The sequence below is a fragment of the Pelobates fuscus genome, chromosome 8 (genome assembly GCF_036172605.1).
Source record: "Pelobates fuscus isolate aPelFus1 chromosome 8, aPelFus1.pri, whole genome shotgun sequence".
Taxonomy (NCBI): domain Eukaryota; kingdom Metazoa; phylum Chordata; class Amphibia; order Anura; family Pelobatidae; genus Pelobates; species Pelobates fuscus.
Genome location: NC_086324.1, coordinates 91,275,538 through 91,295,898, shown reverse-complemented (window position 1 = coordinate 91,295,898; position 20,361 = coordinate 91,275,538). Strand labels below are relative to the sequence as shown.

The window sequence follows — 20,361 nt, the reverse complement described above, 5'->3', positions numbered from 1 at the left end:
CACTTTGTTCGCCTCATCAATGCAATAAAAATGAACATCCTCCCACATCTCCTATATCTGTTCCAGACTGTCCCCACAAATATCCCAAGAGCATTCTTCCAATCTATCGCTTCGGCCATACAGTTCACATGGAACAAGAATACGGTCCGCATATGGAGGACGCTACTTGAACGCCCCAAGACACAAGGAGGCACTGGCCTCCCTTCTGTAATTAATTACCATAGAGCTACAAATCTACAATGACTAATGTGGCTAAGGTGCACGCGCAGCAAAACATTGTGCTGGCCAATCAGCATCTACTTGTATCAATGCATCTATATGGTTGTCAAAAGGCAGTGTTTGCATTAAAAAGCCTGCAGGGATAAGCAGTACACACCAGAACAACGAAATTAAGCTGTAGTTGTTCTGGTGACTATAGTGTCCTGTAAAAAAAAAAAAAAAAAAGTGGTCTACAACTAAAGTTTATGATGGGAAATTACAGCAGTGGTCCCATATCTCTGCGTCAGCCTGCATCATTTCCAACACACAAACACCAATAAAGCATTCCTGCGACATCACCCGCGCACTGTATGGCATCGCAGGGATGATGGAGGACAATCAGTGCGGACCTACACATATATAAACTCCCTCCTTTGTCTTGACCTTGCTATCCTAGATACTTCAGAGGTTCGGATTCCGATTTTGACCTGATCTTGCTATTTCAGTATTTTCCATTATTTATTGTGTTATGCCTGGCCATTTAAGGTCTGGTTATACTATTTTCTTTACTTTGCCTACCTTGGCTTGACTCAAGCGGTGTGTGTAGTGCCAAGTACTGTCGTGAGAGATCAATTAAAAAAAAGGAAGAAGACCAATTAAAAAGAGAAGAACTGAGTAGAAGTAAAAAAAGCATTGAGAGACACCAGTATGAAAGAGAGGAGGGGAAGTAATGGGAGTGAGAAAGAGTTTAGCTAAAAGCAGTAAAAGAAAGGAGAGACCACAGTGGATACGAACACAATGAGAAAAAAAAAAAGAAAAAAAAAAAAAGGACAGCAAGAGTTTCTAATTGTAATTGACCAATGGACTGTGGGCAAGAGGCTAATGCGCGATGTATTCGAGAGATAGCTGTGGTCTGAGGGTAAGAGGCCGTGAAACTAAATTCAACAGATTAAGGGACCATTATTAAGAGACTTTGAGATTGGAATAACATATTAATATGTGAAAGATCACTGATCTGAGTATTGTTGTGACACTGCATATTGTGTACATGATCTACAAATATATATTATATATATTATATATCATAAAACCATTGGCCATACCGGCTAGATTAAATGGCCATTTATTGCAACAATAGATATGAATAACCTATGGTGTAAATAGCTTGGATATAGGATCAAAAAAGAAGTTCAAAATGCAATATATTATATAATGTGCAGCAAGTAGAAATTCGCCCCTGGTAAGTGTGCCATGGACCATCCAAGCTTGTAGTGGTAAACTACTTTTAGTAGCGTCAAGTAGTGTAGGACTAGAAATATTGCCATTATATATACACATCCACAATAAATAGATAAAAAATACTGCTTAGAGGATATGTTAACCATTTTAAAACACAAGAAGACCTGGTATACAGAGAAAATCAGGAATTAACTATAAGTAAGTTTGAAATATCAATTTGAACCTAACTGGCACATTTATGCACCTATCTTTACTATATTGATCAGTACAATATCTCCCTTCATGATTGTTAACAGTGTGTAACTACGGTTTGTGAGTGTGTTTTAACAGTAGCGCAGGAGTTCTGCCAGTAGAGATGCATGGGATTAATTAAGCAAGAACAAGAATTGTTATATGACAAGACCAAATCCAGAACAATGAAACAGAATGAAATCGATCTGCAAAGAGTTTTAATAAATGTTAACACCATTGGATTTTCCTTTCTGTCAGATCCACTTTATTTGTTATAGTAAACTATATAACTGATAACTGGTTGAAATAAATATAACTTTAAAGACATTTTTTGTTGCTTAAACAGTTTATAAAATAGTAAAGATTTAATATCTGGTCACTGAGAATATTATGAGTTTAACTCACTGCTTCAATTTTTAAGAAGCTATATCCAGCACCCCATTATTCTAAGAATATATTAATATAGTCATTTTGTTTATATGTAATACAAGGAGTATACAACTTTATGAAATTGTAACTATGAATATTATAAATTGGCTTGTAGGTCTTTAGTGTTTCTCATTTTGAAGAGCTAGATTTTTTATAAAAAGGTCCATAAAAGATTCTAGATGTTTTTCTGACCTATAAGCTATAAGTCCACCTTTATTAGACCACCTATCTGCTCCAGTTGCTCCTTCCACTTCCCTATTGTATAACAGATGGGGCCTCTCGGAAAATTCACTTTTATGCTTTGCATTTTTCAGGCACTTGGAAAGGTCCAGTATGCCTCCTCCAAGAGATCTCAGGATAGCATGAGGAGCACAACAGTCCCACTTGAAGGTGGTGTCTTCAGAAAACACATAGAAATCCACAAGGCCCTGGACCACACAAAGACACTTATAACCGGCTCCTGCTGCAAAGTATAGGTTTTCTTCACATAATGAAGAGAGGGTGCCAAGTATATTCTTTGCTTCAGCTGAACTTGTGACAGCTGAGTAAAGGTTGTTTCTCTTTTCAATACAAGGTGGAGGTCCACTGCTTGGGTTGTCAAGATGATTTACTTTAGAAGAAATCTGTAGTGAACAGATATTTGTATCCATGTAGGACAATCCCCAATAATGTTCACCTTTCCATCTGAGAATATGAATACATTGTACAGTTATTCAGGAGTCACTATGTAAGAATTTCACAAACACATCATTAAAATAGACAATATGAATAAATATCTGATTTGTGATGGAGGCCGTCCAGAACTGGGGTAATCAGGCTCTCAAGAACACTCACAAATTCTCCAAATCTACAGGCAATCTGTGTCAAGCTAGAAGCAGGTTGAGGAAGTATGGGAGCTATAGTATAAGAAAACGTGTATATTGTACGGTCGTTCCCCCAAATGTAAAGCAACAATTGCAATGTTGGCACTTTATAAATGCCAATAATTTTAATAATAATAATCTCGCCTCCTGAAGGAATCACTTTCAATCCTCCTGTTGGACTGTTTGATGATTAGAATGAAAAGCCAAACAATCCATAAAATGGAAGACATTTCAGACCCTTTGATTTTATTTAAGATTGAACATTTATAATTAATTTGCACTACAAAGCATTTGCTGCTGATACAACAGATAGGAACATTTTATATTCTATATAGGACACATTGTTGTCTTTAAGTTTTGAATTCCTTACCGGAGTGTTTTAGGATCTCTTGTAGCAAAAGGTTGATTAATTACACCCATTATTGGAAGCCCAGTATCGATTAGGTAGGCTCCAATTAATACTGTCACACATTGAAGTCCTTTAATGAAAATCCCATTATTTGGGGTAATATCGCATGACCCTTTAATGTACTGATATGTTGAGTCTGGAGAGAAAAAGATCAATCATGTCAAATTATCTAACTATGTTTGCAATGGACTGTAAAGAAAAAAAATTGAATTATTTCACAGAATGCTATGGAGACACAAAATAATAGTTTGATAACTATGGCTAGCAGAAAATCTGAATAAATGCCATTACAGTGCAACAACAACTGTGGTGTTCCAGTTCAAGCCTGTCCTCGGACAATGCCAGAGGTAAGAGGTATTTTGTACTTGAATAAATATGTAGGGTGATATCGTTACCCAAGACCCATAAATGATGAACAGAGTACCCACAATAAACAAAGTAAATGTTTATTTTTGCTTGATTTGGTTGGTTGGCAGAAGAGAATGCTTGATATATTTAAGGCAAAACATTTTTGGAAGCGCCTACTCACTATTGTATACTTTATAAAAGGGGGAATTTGATTTGCTATTACTAGATTGGTAAAGAGACTACTTTGGTGCCTATACAGTCATGAAAAATATTCCTATGCTCACCCTTTTTGAATCAAATCAAAATAAATAGGTCTATATACTAGAGCGAGAATTGCAAATTTAAGGCTAAATCAGCCTTTCAGAACCTCTTAACATTGGCTACTTCAGTCTTAAATTTGAAATTCACTTAGAATTTCACCACAATGCTTTGTTTAGTAAGTAGTCTTGAGAGAGGAACATCGTTTGGAGATTTAACTTGATGGCCTTGTGTTTTTATTTTTTTTGTTTTATAATTTTACTTTGTTAAAACCTAATCCATTTAGATAATCACCATCTAGATTGTAAATTCCAATGGGAAGAGGATTCCAAACAAACACTTTCTGTATTTGTCAAATTTGTGTTGTCGCATATGTATTGTACCTTTGTCTTTTTACTAGTACTAAGTATACCCATGTACTGTACTGCTGTATTACAATAATAATAATAATAATAATAATAATAATAATAGCCCTCAACTCCGAGCATCTTCCAAAAAAATTCAATAAATAAAAACTTTCATTGCCAAACAACCCCCTTTTATCTCACCTATGGGATCCACCCACATGGCTATGTTGTCGTGTGGAATGTTAATATGTACAGCATCAAGTGCCGGGTCCGACAGTTGCACCTCCTCATGGACAGCCTGTGCCAATGCTTTAGACGCAGCTTCATTGTTATCAAGCACTCTCTGTAAAAGTTTAGCAGTTTCTTTCTCGGTTGCACACACTCGGACGATAATCTTTTCCCCTATAGATAAGGAAAAAATAAAAAGCCACGCTGGCATCTTGAAGCATTTACAATGATTATGAATATATGCAGGAGTTAAACATTTGTGAAGCCATCATATAACCAACGCATAATTAATAATTAAGCTGGTGTAAAATGACCTGGAAATACATGCAATTAATAGAATTCCCAAACTAGGAAATTTGATAAGATGGCTGCATTGCTCAGAGAAAGCTTTATCTGCACATTCAGTTCAATAAATGTAAAGCAGGGATTACACATACTATCACATGTTCTCATATTACTCAGTCTAGCAAACATTTCACATTATAGCAGAAACATTTCCACAATACAGACCACATAATTTCCAACAGTCCTGGATTCAAAAGGACAGTCCTGAATTATTGCCCTGCTTATGTTTGCCTTTCAGACACCAAATAAATGTTCCTTAGTATAATATTTATGTTCATAAGTATAGCACAAGCATGGTGGGCTCGTTCTGCTGGAATTGAGTCAGGGCATTCTGCCCATATGAGAGTACTCCAACAGTGCTCTGTGCATGGGCAGCCCCTATTTCTTCTCATTTTAAGAGGGCCTGACCCCTCATCACCAACAAAGTCCCCTGCATCTCAATCACCCATCCTGTATTCATAGCTACCACTGCTGGGATATACATGTAACAAAGCAACATTGAAGTGGTCATGGTGCAGTATATATCTGTTCCCTTAAACCTGCAATGTGAAAAATCGCAGTTTTATCACAAATCGTACCAGACGGGGCTGCTTACTTCCACCACTTTGTTTGTACTGTCCCTTCAACTATTAGCACAAAAAATTTGCAACAGCCCAAACATCACGAGAATCACAGACCATAATAAGGAACATAAAATATTATTTGCTAATGATATCATCCTTTCACTGGATCGATCCATTAGTATCGTTGCCAAATTTGATCTCTGTTTTAAACAGAGATACTCTAAAATGAATTGCCCAGTGCTATAATCACAAAGAAAACGTATCTGCTGGTGGCACCTAACTCCGGAACAAGTTCATAAATTATACTTCCCCACATGTTGGTTGTCACGGCAAGGGTGCATAATTCATTGTTGCACTATAGAATATTGCCATATAATGTAATTTGTGTAGTGCATATATGAATTGGCCACTTGGTAGAGATGGTATTGTCAATTTCAAAAGGATTTAATTTGATTGTATGGGAGGTCAGAAGGTTTGTAACCCAAATTCCTCTTTGAAGCGGAGGACCCCAACAGAGCTACTCTGTAAGGTGTGCGAAGTCGCACATAAGTGGCCTAGAAGTCTGGTTACAATATAAACTAACTCTCTAATTTGCAATATGTCTAGATTCCCACTTAGATAGGAAGTTCTTTGATATGAATGGTAATTAGCTTTCAAGAAAAAAAAACTGTGTTCCAGTATCATATCCAAAAGAAACATTAATACTTACCCACAGATTAATAATTAAAGGGACACTATAGTCACCAGAACAACTACAGCTTAATGTAGTTGTTCTGGTGAGTATAATCATTGCCTTCAGGCATTTTAATGCAAACGCTGCCTTTTCAGAGAAAAGGCAGTGTTTACATTGCCTCTAGGGACACCTTCAATTGGCACTCGAGGTGCTTCCTGGCTTAGTGCTGCACTGCCGTTTAGCGTGTCCACGCACTGCATGGGGATGCTGAATTTTCATCATAGAGATGGGGGGGGACAGTGCCGGCGGACCCGCACGGCGCTGGAAATAAGGTGAGTTTTCACCAGTTCTTGACATTGGTGTTGTCTCATAGAGGTTGGATCAATGTCTCATGTCTAGTGGGATTGAACTGGTATTGCTCCACTATGGGATTAAACCTTTAAATTGCTACATAGACTATGGGAGGGAGAGAGAGAGAATGTATGCAAATAAATAGAATAATATGGTAAATTATAATAATAAGCCACTTTACGAGCAGATTTTTTAAAGGCTTGTATAGTATATTAATACAATGAAACAAGTCCTGTGCTCAAACTCCCATTACTCCTGGGCGGTAGCAACGACCGTAGTACACATCAGCCCAAATACATATAGTAAAAACCAAAGAAAAAAAGTTAAATGCGCTCTTTCCACATCCCTATGTATTTTTAAACAAATGGAGGTTTTTAGTTACCTCCAATGGCCATGAAAGGGTAAGCCCACCTGCCACGTCAAGGCAGACCTCTTAGGTGGGTCCTAACTAACCATTCACCTTGCTTCCTTGAGCTTCTGGCAAAGAGATCTCTAATGAGACAGAAAGGGGTAGCAGGTGGGCATACCCTCTCATGGCCATTGGAGGTAACTAAAAATCTCCATTTGTTTAAAAATACATAGGGATGTGGAAAGAACGCAGGTAACTTTTTTTCTTTGTATAGAATGTTACTTACCTAATTCATTTGTAAATTCATTTGATTCTTCTCCTGCAATGTTTTTTTCTAACCCTGGAAACTAAAGAAAATAAAACCATGAATCATTAGTTCAAATATGTTGCATTGTGAGGCGTAATGAAAGAAAATTAATATTAATATAACATAACAAAAAAATAAAAAAAATTAAAGAAAACCCAAAGAACTGGTTGGTGAGCTAGGCCCTCTTTGCAAAATGTGCTTTTTTTTTAAGGCAACAAGAGACAATGGTTAAAGGTCAATCCATAAGTGTCTAATCAAAGACAAAAGTGTCAAATAAACAGCCAAATTATTGAACATTTTAACCCCTTAAGGACACATGACGTGTGTGACGCGTCATGATTCCCTTTTATTCCAGAAGTTTGGTCCTTCAGGGGTTAAAGGGACACTATAGTCACCAGTGCAACTACATGTATTCCTGACCCTATAGTGTTAACACGACCATCTAGCCCCCCTGGGCCCCTCATGCCTCCATAAATATAGTAAAAATCTTACTGTATTCAAGCCAGAAGCTGTAAATCTGCATGCTGTTAGACTCAGGAAAAACAAGCAGTCTGCTGACATGTGATAGCCTGATCCAATCACAGTGCTTCCCCATAGGATTGGCTGAGACTGACAAGGAGGCAGATCAAGGGCAGAGCCAGCATGATTCAAACACAGCCCTGGCCAATCAGCATCTCCTCATAGAGATGAATTGAATCAATGAATCTCTATGAGGAAAGTTCAGTGTCTGCATGCAGTGGGAGGAGATACTGAATCACAGGATGCTCGTGCACAGCAGATCTGAGTGGATAGAGGCATATTATTCCTCCATCAACTCAGAAGTCCCTCTGGTTCACTCTGAGTGACTGAAACTGGAGGTGTTCCTAGCTTTCAATGTAAGCACTGTATTTTCTCAGAAAATACAGTGTTTACATGAGAAAGGCTGCAGGGAGCTAGAGTTCTCACCTGAACAACCTCATTAAGCTGAAGTTGTTCAGGTGACTAATGTCCCTTTAAGGAATCCATGTTTCAGGGACATTCATTTTTCAGACACCCCTTTAGACCGATCACCGGCATGTAGGCTCATTCTACCCGCATTCCAGGGGCATTCCTCACTGGACCTGAAAGCAGACTATGAAAAAGTACACACTTTACTTACATTGGCTCTTAGGTCCAGGACACTCCCACACAAAACAAGGTAATCCCTCCCCTGTGCCTGAGAGATAATTGAGTCAGGAACTGTACTAAACTCAATTATCTCCAGGCACAGAAAACATACATTTTAACAACCTCCTGAAAGTACCCCCAAAACACATGGAAACCCCACAAAGGACCACAGCCCTGAGGTAATAGCTGGCCAGCAGGCCCCTCCAAAAGCCAGTGGCAAGGTTTCTTTCGCCACAGTCCTCTATTACTCATTGGGATGCTTTCCCTTGTTTTGTTTTTGTCTTGCAAATATCTGTTGAATTCTTGCATGGGCCCATATTATCCAATTCTGAAATTCTGACACATTAGATCTTAGTTTCGGAGAGCCATGCACACATTCAAATATATGTATGCTTCCCGAGTTTACACCATTTAATTAGGATATTGTGTTTTTTGTTGTTGAAAATAAACTAAACTAATAAACGTTTAATTAGGGTGAAAACTGTTCCAGAGAGGACATTCAAAAATTATGGCAACAAATGCCACACATATATATTGTACTGATGAGCAAGAACATGTGTTCTAGGTGAGTCTCATGAACCACGAAAACCAGCGGCTAATTGCGTAAAAATGGAATACACTGTTGAATAAGCAAATTACACACATCTGCATTATCACCACTGTGACCTGGTCTCGACAAGAATGGTTCTTCACAATTTGGAACTTATAGTAGAATTGCCAGTGAGAAATTACTAGATTGTGAGGATCAATACGTGGTCAGAAGTGATGGTTAAGATGGCCATTGGATGTTATTAAAACACTGTTTTTGGATAGATTCCACACCAAGGCCATGTTTTCCTGCAGCCTTATGCTCCTATGATGATATCATTCCCTCTCACTGGAGGAGGTATGTTCCAGAGGACAAGATGTGGGGAGGCCTTGGGCAGCATGGATTGGGGGGGGGGGGGGGGGAGTAAGTTCCCCGATTGGTCATTACTTGCCAGCATGCTAACGTGCTGATGACAGACACCCAACATGCACAGAATTAACACCTTTAGCCAGCCCAGATCACAAATGATGCTGCCGGAGATGGAGTTACACTTCTGCAATGTGCCGTTTCTCTGTATGTATAGTGTTTCAAATTGAAACACTGCACATACAGACTGCATGCACCATGGCCATTTGAAAACATTGAAGTGGTCATGGTGCTTGGAGTAACCCTTTAACTTAAAAAAAAATAAATCATGGATTAGATGCATAAGCTTCTCTGAATAGGTAAGTTTTCAGGGAAGATTAAAGCTGTGGATGATGAGCAAGTGTCTAACAGGGCGTTGTAAAGAATTACAGGAGAGGTGTAGCACTGGAGCAATCTTAGAAATGGAAATCTTAGAAATGGGCAGAATAAGAGGACATGCGGTCGAGTATTTGGAGATAAAAGCAGTCATAGTCTACTTAGAGCTCAGATTAGTGCTCGGAATTTTATTCTGACACAAAAAAAAAAAGCCAACTAGAGAGACAGACTCGGGGAGAAGCAGAAGATGAACTATGAGTGAGATAAGAGTATCTATGATGGATTGAAGAGATAAGGGAAAGATCTGATGGAACAAAGCTGTTTATATAGCTTTATATCAGATTTGTTCCAGCAGTAAACTATGTGCAATGAACCATATTCAGATAATAATTAGCAAAGAAGAACTTCTTAAAGCTTTGTAGCTAGACAAATGCAGGCCATCCAAAAAAGCATAAAATATTTACTAAAACAAGGATTGGTGGCCCAATTTACCTTTCTTCCTATGTCATGTTTTATAACTTCCTGGACCAAGACATCCGCAAGCGTTTTGAAATCTGTGAGAAACTTTTTATTCTTTTCCCCTTCTTTTTTTTCTTCAATCAAAAGCTGAAACAGTGTTTCCTCCTGTCGACATGCGCGGGCAATGCACGCAGCTTTCTCTGACGCTCTCAGCAGTTCTTGAAGGATGTTAGACATTTCTGTACCCTAAAAAAAAAAATAAGAACAAAATAACTATTCTATTTCACCAGGTACATTATGTTACTATGGCTCAGGTCAACCGAGGAGACAGACTCATTATGTTCATTACACCTCATCTATCGCTCTCCAGAACTTTTATAAATCATGGCAATAGCAGCTAAATATGAATGAATCATGCAAACACATTTAGATACTATGCAAGGCTTTACTCATAAACAGGCTCTCCTCCGCAACACAGCTTCACTCCTAAACAGACCCTCCTTCACAACTCAGCATCACTCCTAAACAGACCCTCCTTCACAACTCAGCATCACTCCTAAACAGGCCCTCCTTCACAACTCAGCATCACTCCTAAACAGGCCCTCCTTCACAACACAGTGTCTCTCCTAAACAGACCCTCCTTCACAACATAGTGTCTCTCCTAAACAGGCTCTCCTCCACAACACAGCGTCACTCCTAAACAGACCCTCCTTCACAACACAGCATCACTCCTAAACAGACCCTCCTTCACAACACAGTGTCTCTCCTAAACAGACCCTCCTTCACAACACAGTGTCTCTCCTAAACAGGCTCTCCTCCACAACACAGCTTCACTCCTAAACAGACCCTCCTTCACAACTCAGCATCACTCCTAAACAGACCCTCCTTCACAACACAGTGTCTCTCCTAAACAGACCCTCCTTCACAACATAGTGTCACTCCTAAACAGGCTCTCCTCCACAACACAGCTTCACTCCTAAACAGACCCTCCTTCACAACACAGTGTCTCTTCTAAACAGGCCCTTCTTCACAACACAGCGTCAGTCCAAAACAGGCCCTCCTTCACAACTCAGCATCACTCCTAAACAGGCCCTCCTTCACAACACAGTGTCTCTCCTAAACAGGCCCTCCTTCACAACACAGTGTCACTCCTAAACAGACCCTTCTTCACAACATAGTGTCACTCCTAAACAGGCTCTCCTCCACAACACAGCTTCACTCCTAAACAGACCCTCCTTCACAACACAGCATCACTCCTAAACAGGCCCTCTTTCACAACACAGTGTCTCTTCTAAACAGGCCCTTCTTCACAACACAGCGTCAGTCCAAAACAGGCCCTCCTTCTCAACACAGCATCACTCCTAAACAGGCCCTCCTTTACAACAGAGCGTCTCTCCTCAACAGGATCTCATTCACAACACAGCAGCACTCCAAAACAGGCTCTCCTTCACAACACAGCGTCACTCCAAAACAGGCCCTCCTTCACAACACAGCGTCACTCCAAAACAGGCCCTCCTTCACAACACAGCGTCACTCCAAAACAGGCCCTCCTTCACAACACAGCGTCACTCCAAAACAGCCCCCTCCTTCACAACACAGCATCACTCCTAAACAGGCCCTCCTTTACAACAGAGCGTCTCTTCTTAACAGGCCCTCCTTCACAACACAGAGTCACTCCTAAACAGGCCCTCCTTCACAACAGAGCGTCTCTCCTCAACAGGATCTCCTTCACAACACAGCGTCACTCCAAAACAGGCCCTCCTTCACAACACAGCGTCACTCCTAAACAGGCCCTCCTTCACAATACAGCGTCTCTCCTCAACAGGATCTCATTCACAAACACAGCTTCTCTCCTAAATAGACCTTGCAGTAAGGTGTGGTGTGTATATAGATTTCAACAGCAATAAAACAGAGGTATATTCTGTGCGCCCCACAATATTGTGTATAAAAGGTATATAAGTGTATCACAGTAAAGTCGCAAGAAGGATTGAACTATATTAGGATCGACCGATGTTGATTTTTTTTATAGCCGATACCGATAATCTGTGAACTTTCAGGCCGATAGCCGATACCTTACCGATATTCTGTACATTTACTATTTTGAAAAAAAATACATTTTTCCTAAAGGTAAATGCACAAAATATACATGCCACATGTAGTGGATGCATTGTGTTTAGACAGGGGAGCAGTGCTTGTTTGTGTAGTGTGTATGTAGTGGATGCAGTGTGTATTTGTGTAGTGCTTCTTACTTGGCCAGGGAGGGGGGCTATGGCATTCCATGGTGGTCCGGTGGCAGTGGGGCCACAGCAAGCTCTTACTTACCTTCCCAGCAGCTCCCCAGTGTAAATCTTGAGGCCAGCGTGCCGTGCAGAGCGTTGCCATGGTAACCAGTGGCAACGCTCTGACGGCCGCGGGATTTACACCGAGGAGCTGAAGGGAAGGTAAGCAAGTGCTTGCTGGGCCCCCCATGACAAGCCCGGTGGTCCTGGTATGTATTATTGGCAATATCGGTATCTTTATTGGCAGATATTGATATTGCCTTAAATACCGAATATCGTCCGATAATATCGGCTAGACTTATAATCGGTTGATCTCTGAACTATATAAATTTTCCTGAACATGTTTTAAGTCATTCTGTTTTCAAACTACAAAAAAATATGGTTTAATTCAGAAGTTGATAAAATAAGGGTCTACAACCACACACTTCAATGCAAAAACAAAGCACATACGTTTAAAAAAATTTTGGGGGGAAAAATAAAAAGGTTTACTGTGGAATCATTTTTTTGTAAAATCCTCCTGGTCATTATGGCTTCAGAATCTGCTCCTGGAAAAGTTGCTATAACGAAGGTTATTCATCCTGTGTCATGTAGGGTGGGGTTGAAGGAACACCAACAGACCACAGAATCAATGTTTCTTCTGCTGCCTCTTTTATGGCTGCCGGCACAATAATTAGTGTTGTAAGAATATGAAATGGTTAATTCTTTTTGCTTTATATGCTTTAAAATAATGTTTGAAATCATTATGCTGACCACGGCAGATGTATTTTATAACATGTTTTGAGAGGCCCGTCTTTATTCAAATGCTTATCTTTTTAATGTCAGACAAGTATGTACTATTAACTATAAGGAAACGATAAATCTCGCTGCTTGCGTGACAAACTGTGTATAAATGCTAGCCCTGAAGATATACTCATTGAGAACTTGTTAAGCACTCTTTCGTGTCTGTGTCTTAATTTGCTAAACAAGAACTCCCGTCAATTGATGTGGTGACCGGAGAATCGAGAGGAGTTGAGTCCAGAACAGCATTAACCCTTTCAAGTGTGACAGGGCCTCACAGAGCACCATCGTCAACGGTCAGCGACTGAATCTTTCAGAGATAGTTTAGAGACATTTCTGGGCTTTTGACTGAATAATGTCTGTTACAGATCTCTGCACCAACCTTCAAAGTTGCAGATAGAAAAGAGATGTTGAGCTTGTATCCTGCATTAAAGAGCTAGTCCAGGCTGGAATTACCACCCTTATTCACTAAGGTATACTACAGAGCCAGTTGTGGGCAGGATTTTATGTGAGTTTTTAACAGTTAAAGCAACTTCATTGGAATAAGGGAGGTTCCCTGAGATGTCGGCTTACTTCAAGGGTTGAAAATGTAAACACCTGTTAGCTCTTCCCATGAACATTAGCTGCATTTTAGGACTAGAAACAGCGGGGCTTGTATAAAGGTGCTACTAATCGGCTGAGAGGGTTGGCTGATGCTCTGAGCCTATCAGTAGATCCGCATTCACAAAATGGAGTGTGAAACATACATATTTTTCTCACACCATTTTGTGTATGGGGAGCTGCAGAGAGGCTTTCCTGTTCCAAGCCTCAGATTGCAGCGGATTTCCGTGGGAAGAGATGACGGGTACGATATTCAAGACTTTGGGATGAAGTTGTTATGGTTCCCAGGGTGTTATTTTAAGCAATTTAGCCTCCTTTGGTTATAACAGTCATATGAATAGAATACAATTTTTTTTTACTTCCAAGACAGCTATCCTAGTTCCACTATTTTGGCCTATATTTTGCAATTCGAAAAATCCCTGCTTAGTTAAAAAAACATGCTACTATTAGAAGGCACTGTCTTTGGATGCTGGGTTTAAACAAAAGTCAGTTTTTTGCTTTGGTAGCCTAATAACTAGCTTAATATTGTTTTATTCTTTTATAAATAAAAATATTTGCTTTTGTGTATGTACACGCCTTTAAAACAAAAGACGTTATGCGAGGCGTGCCCAACAGATAGAATGCAGAATTACAACATTCATGATGAAATTCTGCATTCTATCTTGAAAATACCTGGAACCTTACACCTTTTGGACAACTCTGTTTTAGCACCTGTATGAAGACTAGGGCACATCTCTTGCACATTTTCGTGATCGTTTTTTGCCATAGACACATCCTTGCCCCTTCACAAATATAATTTGTCTCCAATCTGGTCAAAGTATAGTGATGTCTCCAAGATTACATGTTCATTTTATTATACATTATACTCTGTGTTGATAGGCAGAAAATGTTGAGGACTGACCCTGTATGTCTTAATGAATAAACAAATAAATACAATCCTAAAGCCTCTAAACTTTTTTTGTCTGGCCCATTTTGTGACTGCTATACAACCACCACATGTTAAAAAAAATCCCAAGGGGAAAGAAAACCTGGAAAGATATTTTTACTTTCTTTGAGCATCTCACTAGTACTAAAAGCTTGATTCTTTTTTTATTAGCCATCCAAAAGCTCCCTTACAATCATCATCACCAAGGCTGTCGGCAGGTACTTGAAAAATAACAACCGTATCGCAGGTCAGTCTAACATTCTCTTGAGAACATGTACAGACCATTCCAATTCAGTAACACATTAACTTGTTATGCCTACAGATCAATTTTATTGTTGGCTGCAGAGTTTGAGTTCACAGTGTTACCGAAAATATAAGCTACCTGTTCAGCACTAAAGCATGCCTCCTAACTGTCCTGACTTTGTTGAGACAGTAGCGATTTTGGGGTGGTGTCCCGCATCTGGAGAATTTAGGAAACTGTCCCTGGTAAGAACAGTGTGTGTGCATCATTATTCCTATTCACGCTGTGCAGCAGGCACTAGAACAATGAAGGGAGCGCTTCCTGTATGGTCCGGATAGCTGCGGGCCATCTAGGATGCTTGTCAGGTGGAGGGCGGACCCCTTTTAGGGTTGGCACACCCCCTTTTAAGACAAGACCCTCCACTCCCGAACGCCCTCATCCATTATGGGCATTGGTAGTGACATGGTGACGCTTCCCACCAAACTCCGCTTACCTGACCAGATTTACATATAGGAGAAGTAGCCAAAACAGCAGCATTAATTGGAGATGTTTTCCTGTTTGCCTATTTTGTCCTTGAATTTTAAATTCATTTTTAATTACTGACAATTTTCACTTTAGTGAATAAAAAAAAAAAGTGTTTGGGTGGCTAATTGGAAAGTTGGTGTTTTAGTTGTCAGATAATCTTGTTTACCCTTATTACCGTAATATTCATGCTTGATATACCTTGGATACTACCGGTACACACATTAGTTTGGTTTTATACACGTTAACAACAGGCTTTAATCTCACAGTAATGTTCCTGGTTGATGGGGTGTGGTTTGACATGTTTTGTTCTCTATTTTATTTGACGCACTACAGTTTTTCAACGAGCTGGGATTTGTAGGACCTAGTCTAATCCTCTCTGTCATCAAATAAAATATTTGTTGCATTATTTATTTTTGCCTGCCGCAAACCACCTACAAAATCTGATAATGTCACTTTAGAATTCAGTGAGTGGGTCAAAGTCTCATACTTTGTTAAAACATCCAATATAGCGCTGTAGATGAACGTCAATGTTTCCCCAGTAATTCACTCTCAAAGTAGATACAGAACACAGTGACAGATGTATACATAAACCACTAAGTTGTACACACCCTTCCATCTATATTTCAAAGGGCAGCTGATGGATTCAAATCCTGTCTGCAGATAGTAATCCACGCGTTATTTCCCGTAATACACAGCTTGACAGCCAGCATGTAGCACGGGATCTCTAATCTTTGGCAGTGACAAGACACACAGGTCCTGGGTTGACCAAGATTAGTGGGAGTTACACTTATCAGCATGAGTATTTCAATACAATGGTCTCTGAAATTAAATTAATGGTTACAGCTGTAAGTAGCAGTTGCCACCCAGGAATACAACTCCCATTAATCTCAGGTAGCTGTGCACTGTATGTCCAAATGCTACCCTCTGATTAAAGGAACCCTAACACTTTTATTAAAACACTCAGACCAACACAAAAAATATGCAATATAAAAGATATATAATTTAAGTATTATGGGGAAAATGCTATTTTGTGGTTCTGATAGATAGATAGATAGTGTAGATTGGATTAGCCGTATTAGTCCAGTAGACAAGATTGCACAGTATTGCAGTATGCAATGATACCTTTTTTATCGGACTAACATAATATTTAAAAGACAAGCTTTAGAGAGTTTTCCTCTCTTCCTCAGGTCTGAAGCAATACTGATCAATCTGAAAGAGTTCAACACTTAAAACAACGGATGTTAGAGAACAGACTTGTTCTGTTGATCCTGAGGAAAGTCCCTTATGTGGACTGAAAAGTTGATCTGTTTTTAAACATTTGGAAATAAAGTATTTGGGGATTTTATGAGTGCAGCCTTATCTTGGAAATTATATGTTAAAACAAAGATCTGCACACCAGTCAAGCCATAAGGCTTGCTTTTCCCACAGAAATCCCAAATTTGCAGTGATGTTACTACCGTAAAGGATTCTGGGTGGGCATATGCAGATTAGCTCAACAAGGAATCACATGTTTGCCTCATTCCATTTTAAACATGGATTCCTTAGAGTCTGTGTTTGCTGTATACAACCGCTATAAAACAACTTAGGAAAAGACAATTACCGTATATACTCGAGTATAAGCCGACTTTTTCAGCACATATTTTACGCTGAAAAAGCCGCCCTCGGCTTATACTCGAGTGAGGGTCCCACTTACCTGTTCTAAGATGGCCGCGCCGGCTCTGCAATCTCCATAGAAACCTATTGCCCATTCTTTTTTCCCCCAGGCAGCTCGATAACGTAGCACACACCAAGCATGGTATGTAAAGTGTAGGGAAGAGGGGCGCGCTGGGAAGCTGAGCTGAGGAGGTGGGTTCGGGGGTCCTGAGAACTGGCAAGCGGGCAGTGGTGGCCGGAGGAGACCGAGACAGGTTGCCAGGTGAGGCCGGTGTGTGTATCCGGGGCCCGGGGGGCAGGGGCTGAGCTGTGCTCTGGGCTCAGTCTGTAACGTGTGTGAATTGACTTCCTTGCTGAACCTCTGCAGTAATTAGAGAGCATCGGACGTGGCGCAAATTTTGTGAAAGTGTGATAAGGTGCCAAATGGTGGAGAAATGTACAATCCAATTGCTTGTCATTGACTGATGACATAGGACCCGGTGGGGATGTCTGTTCTGCAGTGCAGGTCATGCTTGATAAACATGCCAGATGCAGAAACCCTTGTTTTAGCTGAATCACATATTACTTGACAGACACTGCATGATCTCTGTGCAAAGTATTGTCTGCTCCAATAGAAACAATCTCGCTCTCACCTTAGAGATCTGCAATTAGAACCCGACAATATTCATGGGAATTGGCTTAAAGGCAAAAATTTCATCTGTCATTCACCTTACAACCATAAACAGGTTAAACTATATTCATCCTCTAATAATACATGTAACAGCATGAAAGCTTTCCAAACAGCATGAAAGCTTTTTCCAAATGAGTACATTTGCAATTTGATTTAAATAGGAACTTGCCTATTCTCAAACCAGAATCTGTTGTCAATCAACTTAGCATTTTTATTTAGAAATTTACCAGTAGCTGCTGTATTTCCCACCCTAGGCGTATACTCAAGTCAATACGTTTTCCCAGTTTTTTGTGGTAAAATTAGGTGCATCGGCTTATATTCGGGTCTCCTTATACTTGAGTATATACGGTATCAATATCTTATCTTGGATTTATTAACTATATTTGTATTTTGTCTGCAAGACTTACTTAACCATAGAAGCCCTTTTCTGTCCGTTTTGTGCTTTTTAGGCTTATCAACTAAACTATAAATATCACTGAATTTTCTCAAACTAATATTTTAATGGGCATTTCAGGAAAATGTAGTGTCTCCATGCAGAGGGTGGAGACACTTAGTATCAGCGATGCCCCAGGAAGCACCTCTAGTAGCCACCTGAGAAGTGGCCAGTGGAGTTATCACTAGGCTGTAACGTAAACACTGCCTTTTCTCTGAAAATACAATGTTTACTGCAAAAAGCCTGAAGGTTATTATACTCACCAGAACATATAAAATAAGTTGTTCTGGTGACTATGGTGTCCATTTAAGCATAATACTCACTCTGTTAGGAACCACTCTTCTTCAATCTGGAGCATATAAGAAATAATGTCTTACAACACAGGTGTCACTCCTTCTGTACCATATTTATTCAGTATTTTAGAAAACAATTGTCAATTTTTGGGACGACAATCTACAACATTTTGATGATACTATTTTGGGGGGAGTTCTAGAGCAGCTTTGAAGTGTTTTATCTATCTTAAAAGGAATATACATGCAGAAAGTAATTGACATTTATTCAAAACTAATCCTACTGATTAATGAAATCTAGGAGCCAAACATATGTTGCATAAATTTCTGAAAAGGACACAATGTCAAATTTAAAGGAACACTATCGTCACCTAAATTACTTTAGCTAAATAAAGCAGTTTTAGTGTATAGATCATTCCCCTGCAATTTCACTGCTCAATTCACTGTCATTTAGGAGTTAAATCACTTTGTTTCTGTTTATGCAGCCTTAGCCACACCTCCCCTGGCTATGATTGACAGAGCCTGCATGAGAAAAAAAAAAAAAACTGGTTTCACTTTCAAACAGATGTAATTTACCTTAAATAATTGTATCTCAATCTCTAAATTGAACTTTAATCACATACAGGAGGCTCTTGCAGCGTCTAGCAAGCTATTAACATAGCAGGGGATAAGAAAATCTTAATTAAACAGAACTTGCAATAAAGAAAGCCTAAATAGGGCTCTCTTTACAGGAAGTGTTTATGGAAGGCTGTGCAAGTCACATGCAGGGAGGTGTGACTAGGGTTCATAAACAAAGGGATTTAACTCCTAAATGGCAGAGGATTGAGCAGTGAGGCTGCAGGGGCATGTTCTATACACCAAAACTGCTTCATTAAGCTAAAGTTGTTCAGGTGACTATAGTCTCCCTTTAATTCTCATGTGAAAACACAAATTTATGTTGACAGCTAATATTTTTCATATTTGAAAGGCTCTGAATGTATACAAATAGCAATGCTATTACAGTTATGTAGGCTGAAAAGAGAGTGTCCATCAAGGTCACCATTCTAACATCTGCTTTTACTGTTGACCCAAAAGAAGGCAAAAATCCCTAAACAACCCCCTCAGACTGATCTCCTGGAGGAAGCGGTAAGAGGACTGCCCAGGAGAAGGGACCAGACTGGAAATCCTAGACAGGTACACACATGCTACTACGCAGGACACACACACACTCACTGCTACCCACACTGGCACTACTAAACATGCCACTAGCAATGCTTTTACAAAACACACACTCTACACAAACATACACTGACACACTAAAATGCACTGTGATATAAGCAAACAACGCTACACATGTGCACACATTTGTACACAGACACTCTACATATGCGTTGTATACAACAAAATTAATTATATTTAAACAATACAGGTTTTTTGTTTAAAAGGGCGAGGGGATTGTGGTGCTTGACAATTCTGTGCCTACAGGTGCTCATGATGTAAATCTGGCCATGAGAAGCACTGTATTCAGTGTTTTTCTGTGTGGCAATTGCTGCACATGTGCCCTGTGTCCCCAGTGCTTCTCTAGCTGGCATGGTTCCTGGGTGTGGAAGGAACCATGCCAGCAAGGGTTACTGTTGGAGTAACCCAAAGTATACATAGAAGTAAACTTGATTTATAAAATTAATCAAGTTTTAATCAAAGTGGACAGTTCTAATTTACAATCTTATTGAGGTGAACTTACAGGTCTCAATCCAACAGGTTTCCCTACTATAAAACATTTAATCCATTAAAAAACAAACAATAATTATCTTGATAAATTAGTTTTAAAAAAGTAACCAAAAGGAGGAAATTGTTATAAAAATGACACGTTTTGACAGGGATTGGATACAAAAACTATGTGTGGTAGTAATGCTCTAAATATGAAAGCTATAGCTTTGATCTGACAGACTATTAGAGCTTTACAGCTTTAAAAGGTC

At 39.5% G+C, this 20,361-nt stretch overlaps 1 protein-coding gene across 5 annotated transcripts in view; it reads right to left on the bottom strand.

The window, feature by feature from the left end:
* Positions 1 to 1,871: 1,871 nt before the first annotated feature.
* Positions 1,872 to 20,361, bottom strand: part of INPP1 (inositol polyphosphate-1-phosphatase) — a 30,667-nt gene continuing 12,177 nt past the window's right edge. For all 5 annotated transcript variants that reach the window (XM_063430146.1, XM_063430148.1, XM_063430147.1 and 2 more), the window contains exons 3-7: positions 10,047 to 10,259; positions 7,118 to 7,178; positions 4,524 to 4,724; positions 3,331 to 3,505; positions 1,872 to 2,781 (exon numbers count right to left, since the gene is read on the bottom strand). In XM_063430146.1, the coding sequence (XP_063286216.1) occupies positions 2,217 to 2,781; positions 3,331 to 3,505; positions 4,524 to 4,724; positions 7,118 to 7,178; positions 10,047 to 10,250 (1,206 nt within the window). In that variant the 5' untranslated portion in view covers positions 10,251 to 10,259 and the 3' untranslated portion in view covers positions 1,872 to 2,216. The remainder of the gene's footprint in view (positions 2,782 to 3,330; positions 3,506 to 4,523; positions 4,725 to 7,117; positions 7,179 to 10,046; positions 10,260 to 20,361) is intronic.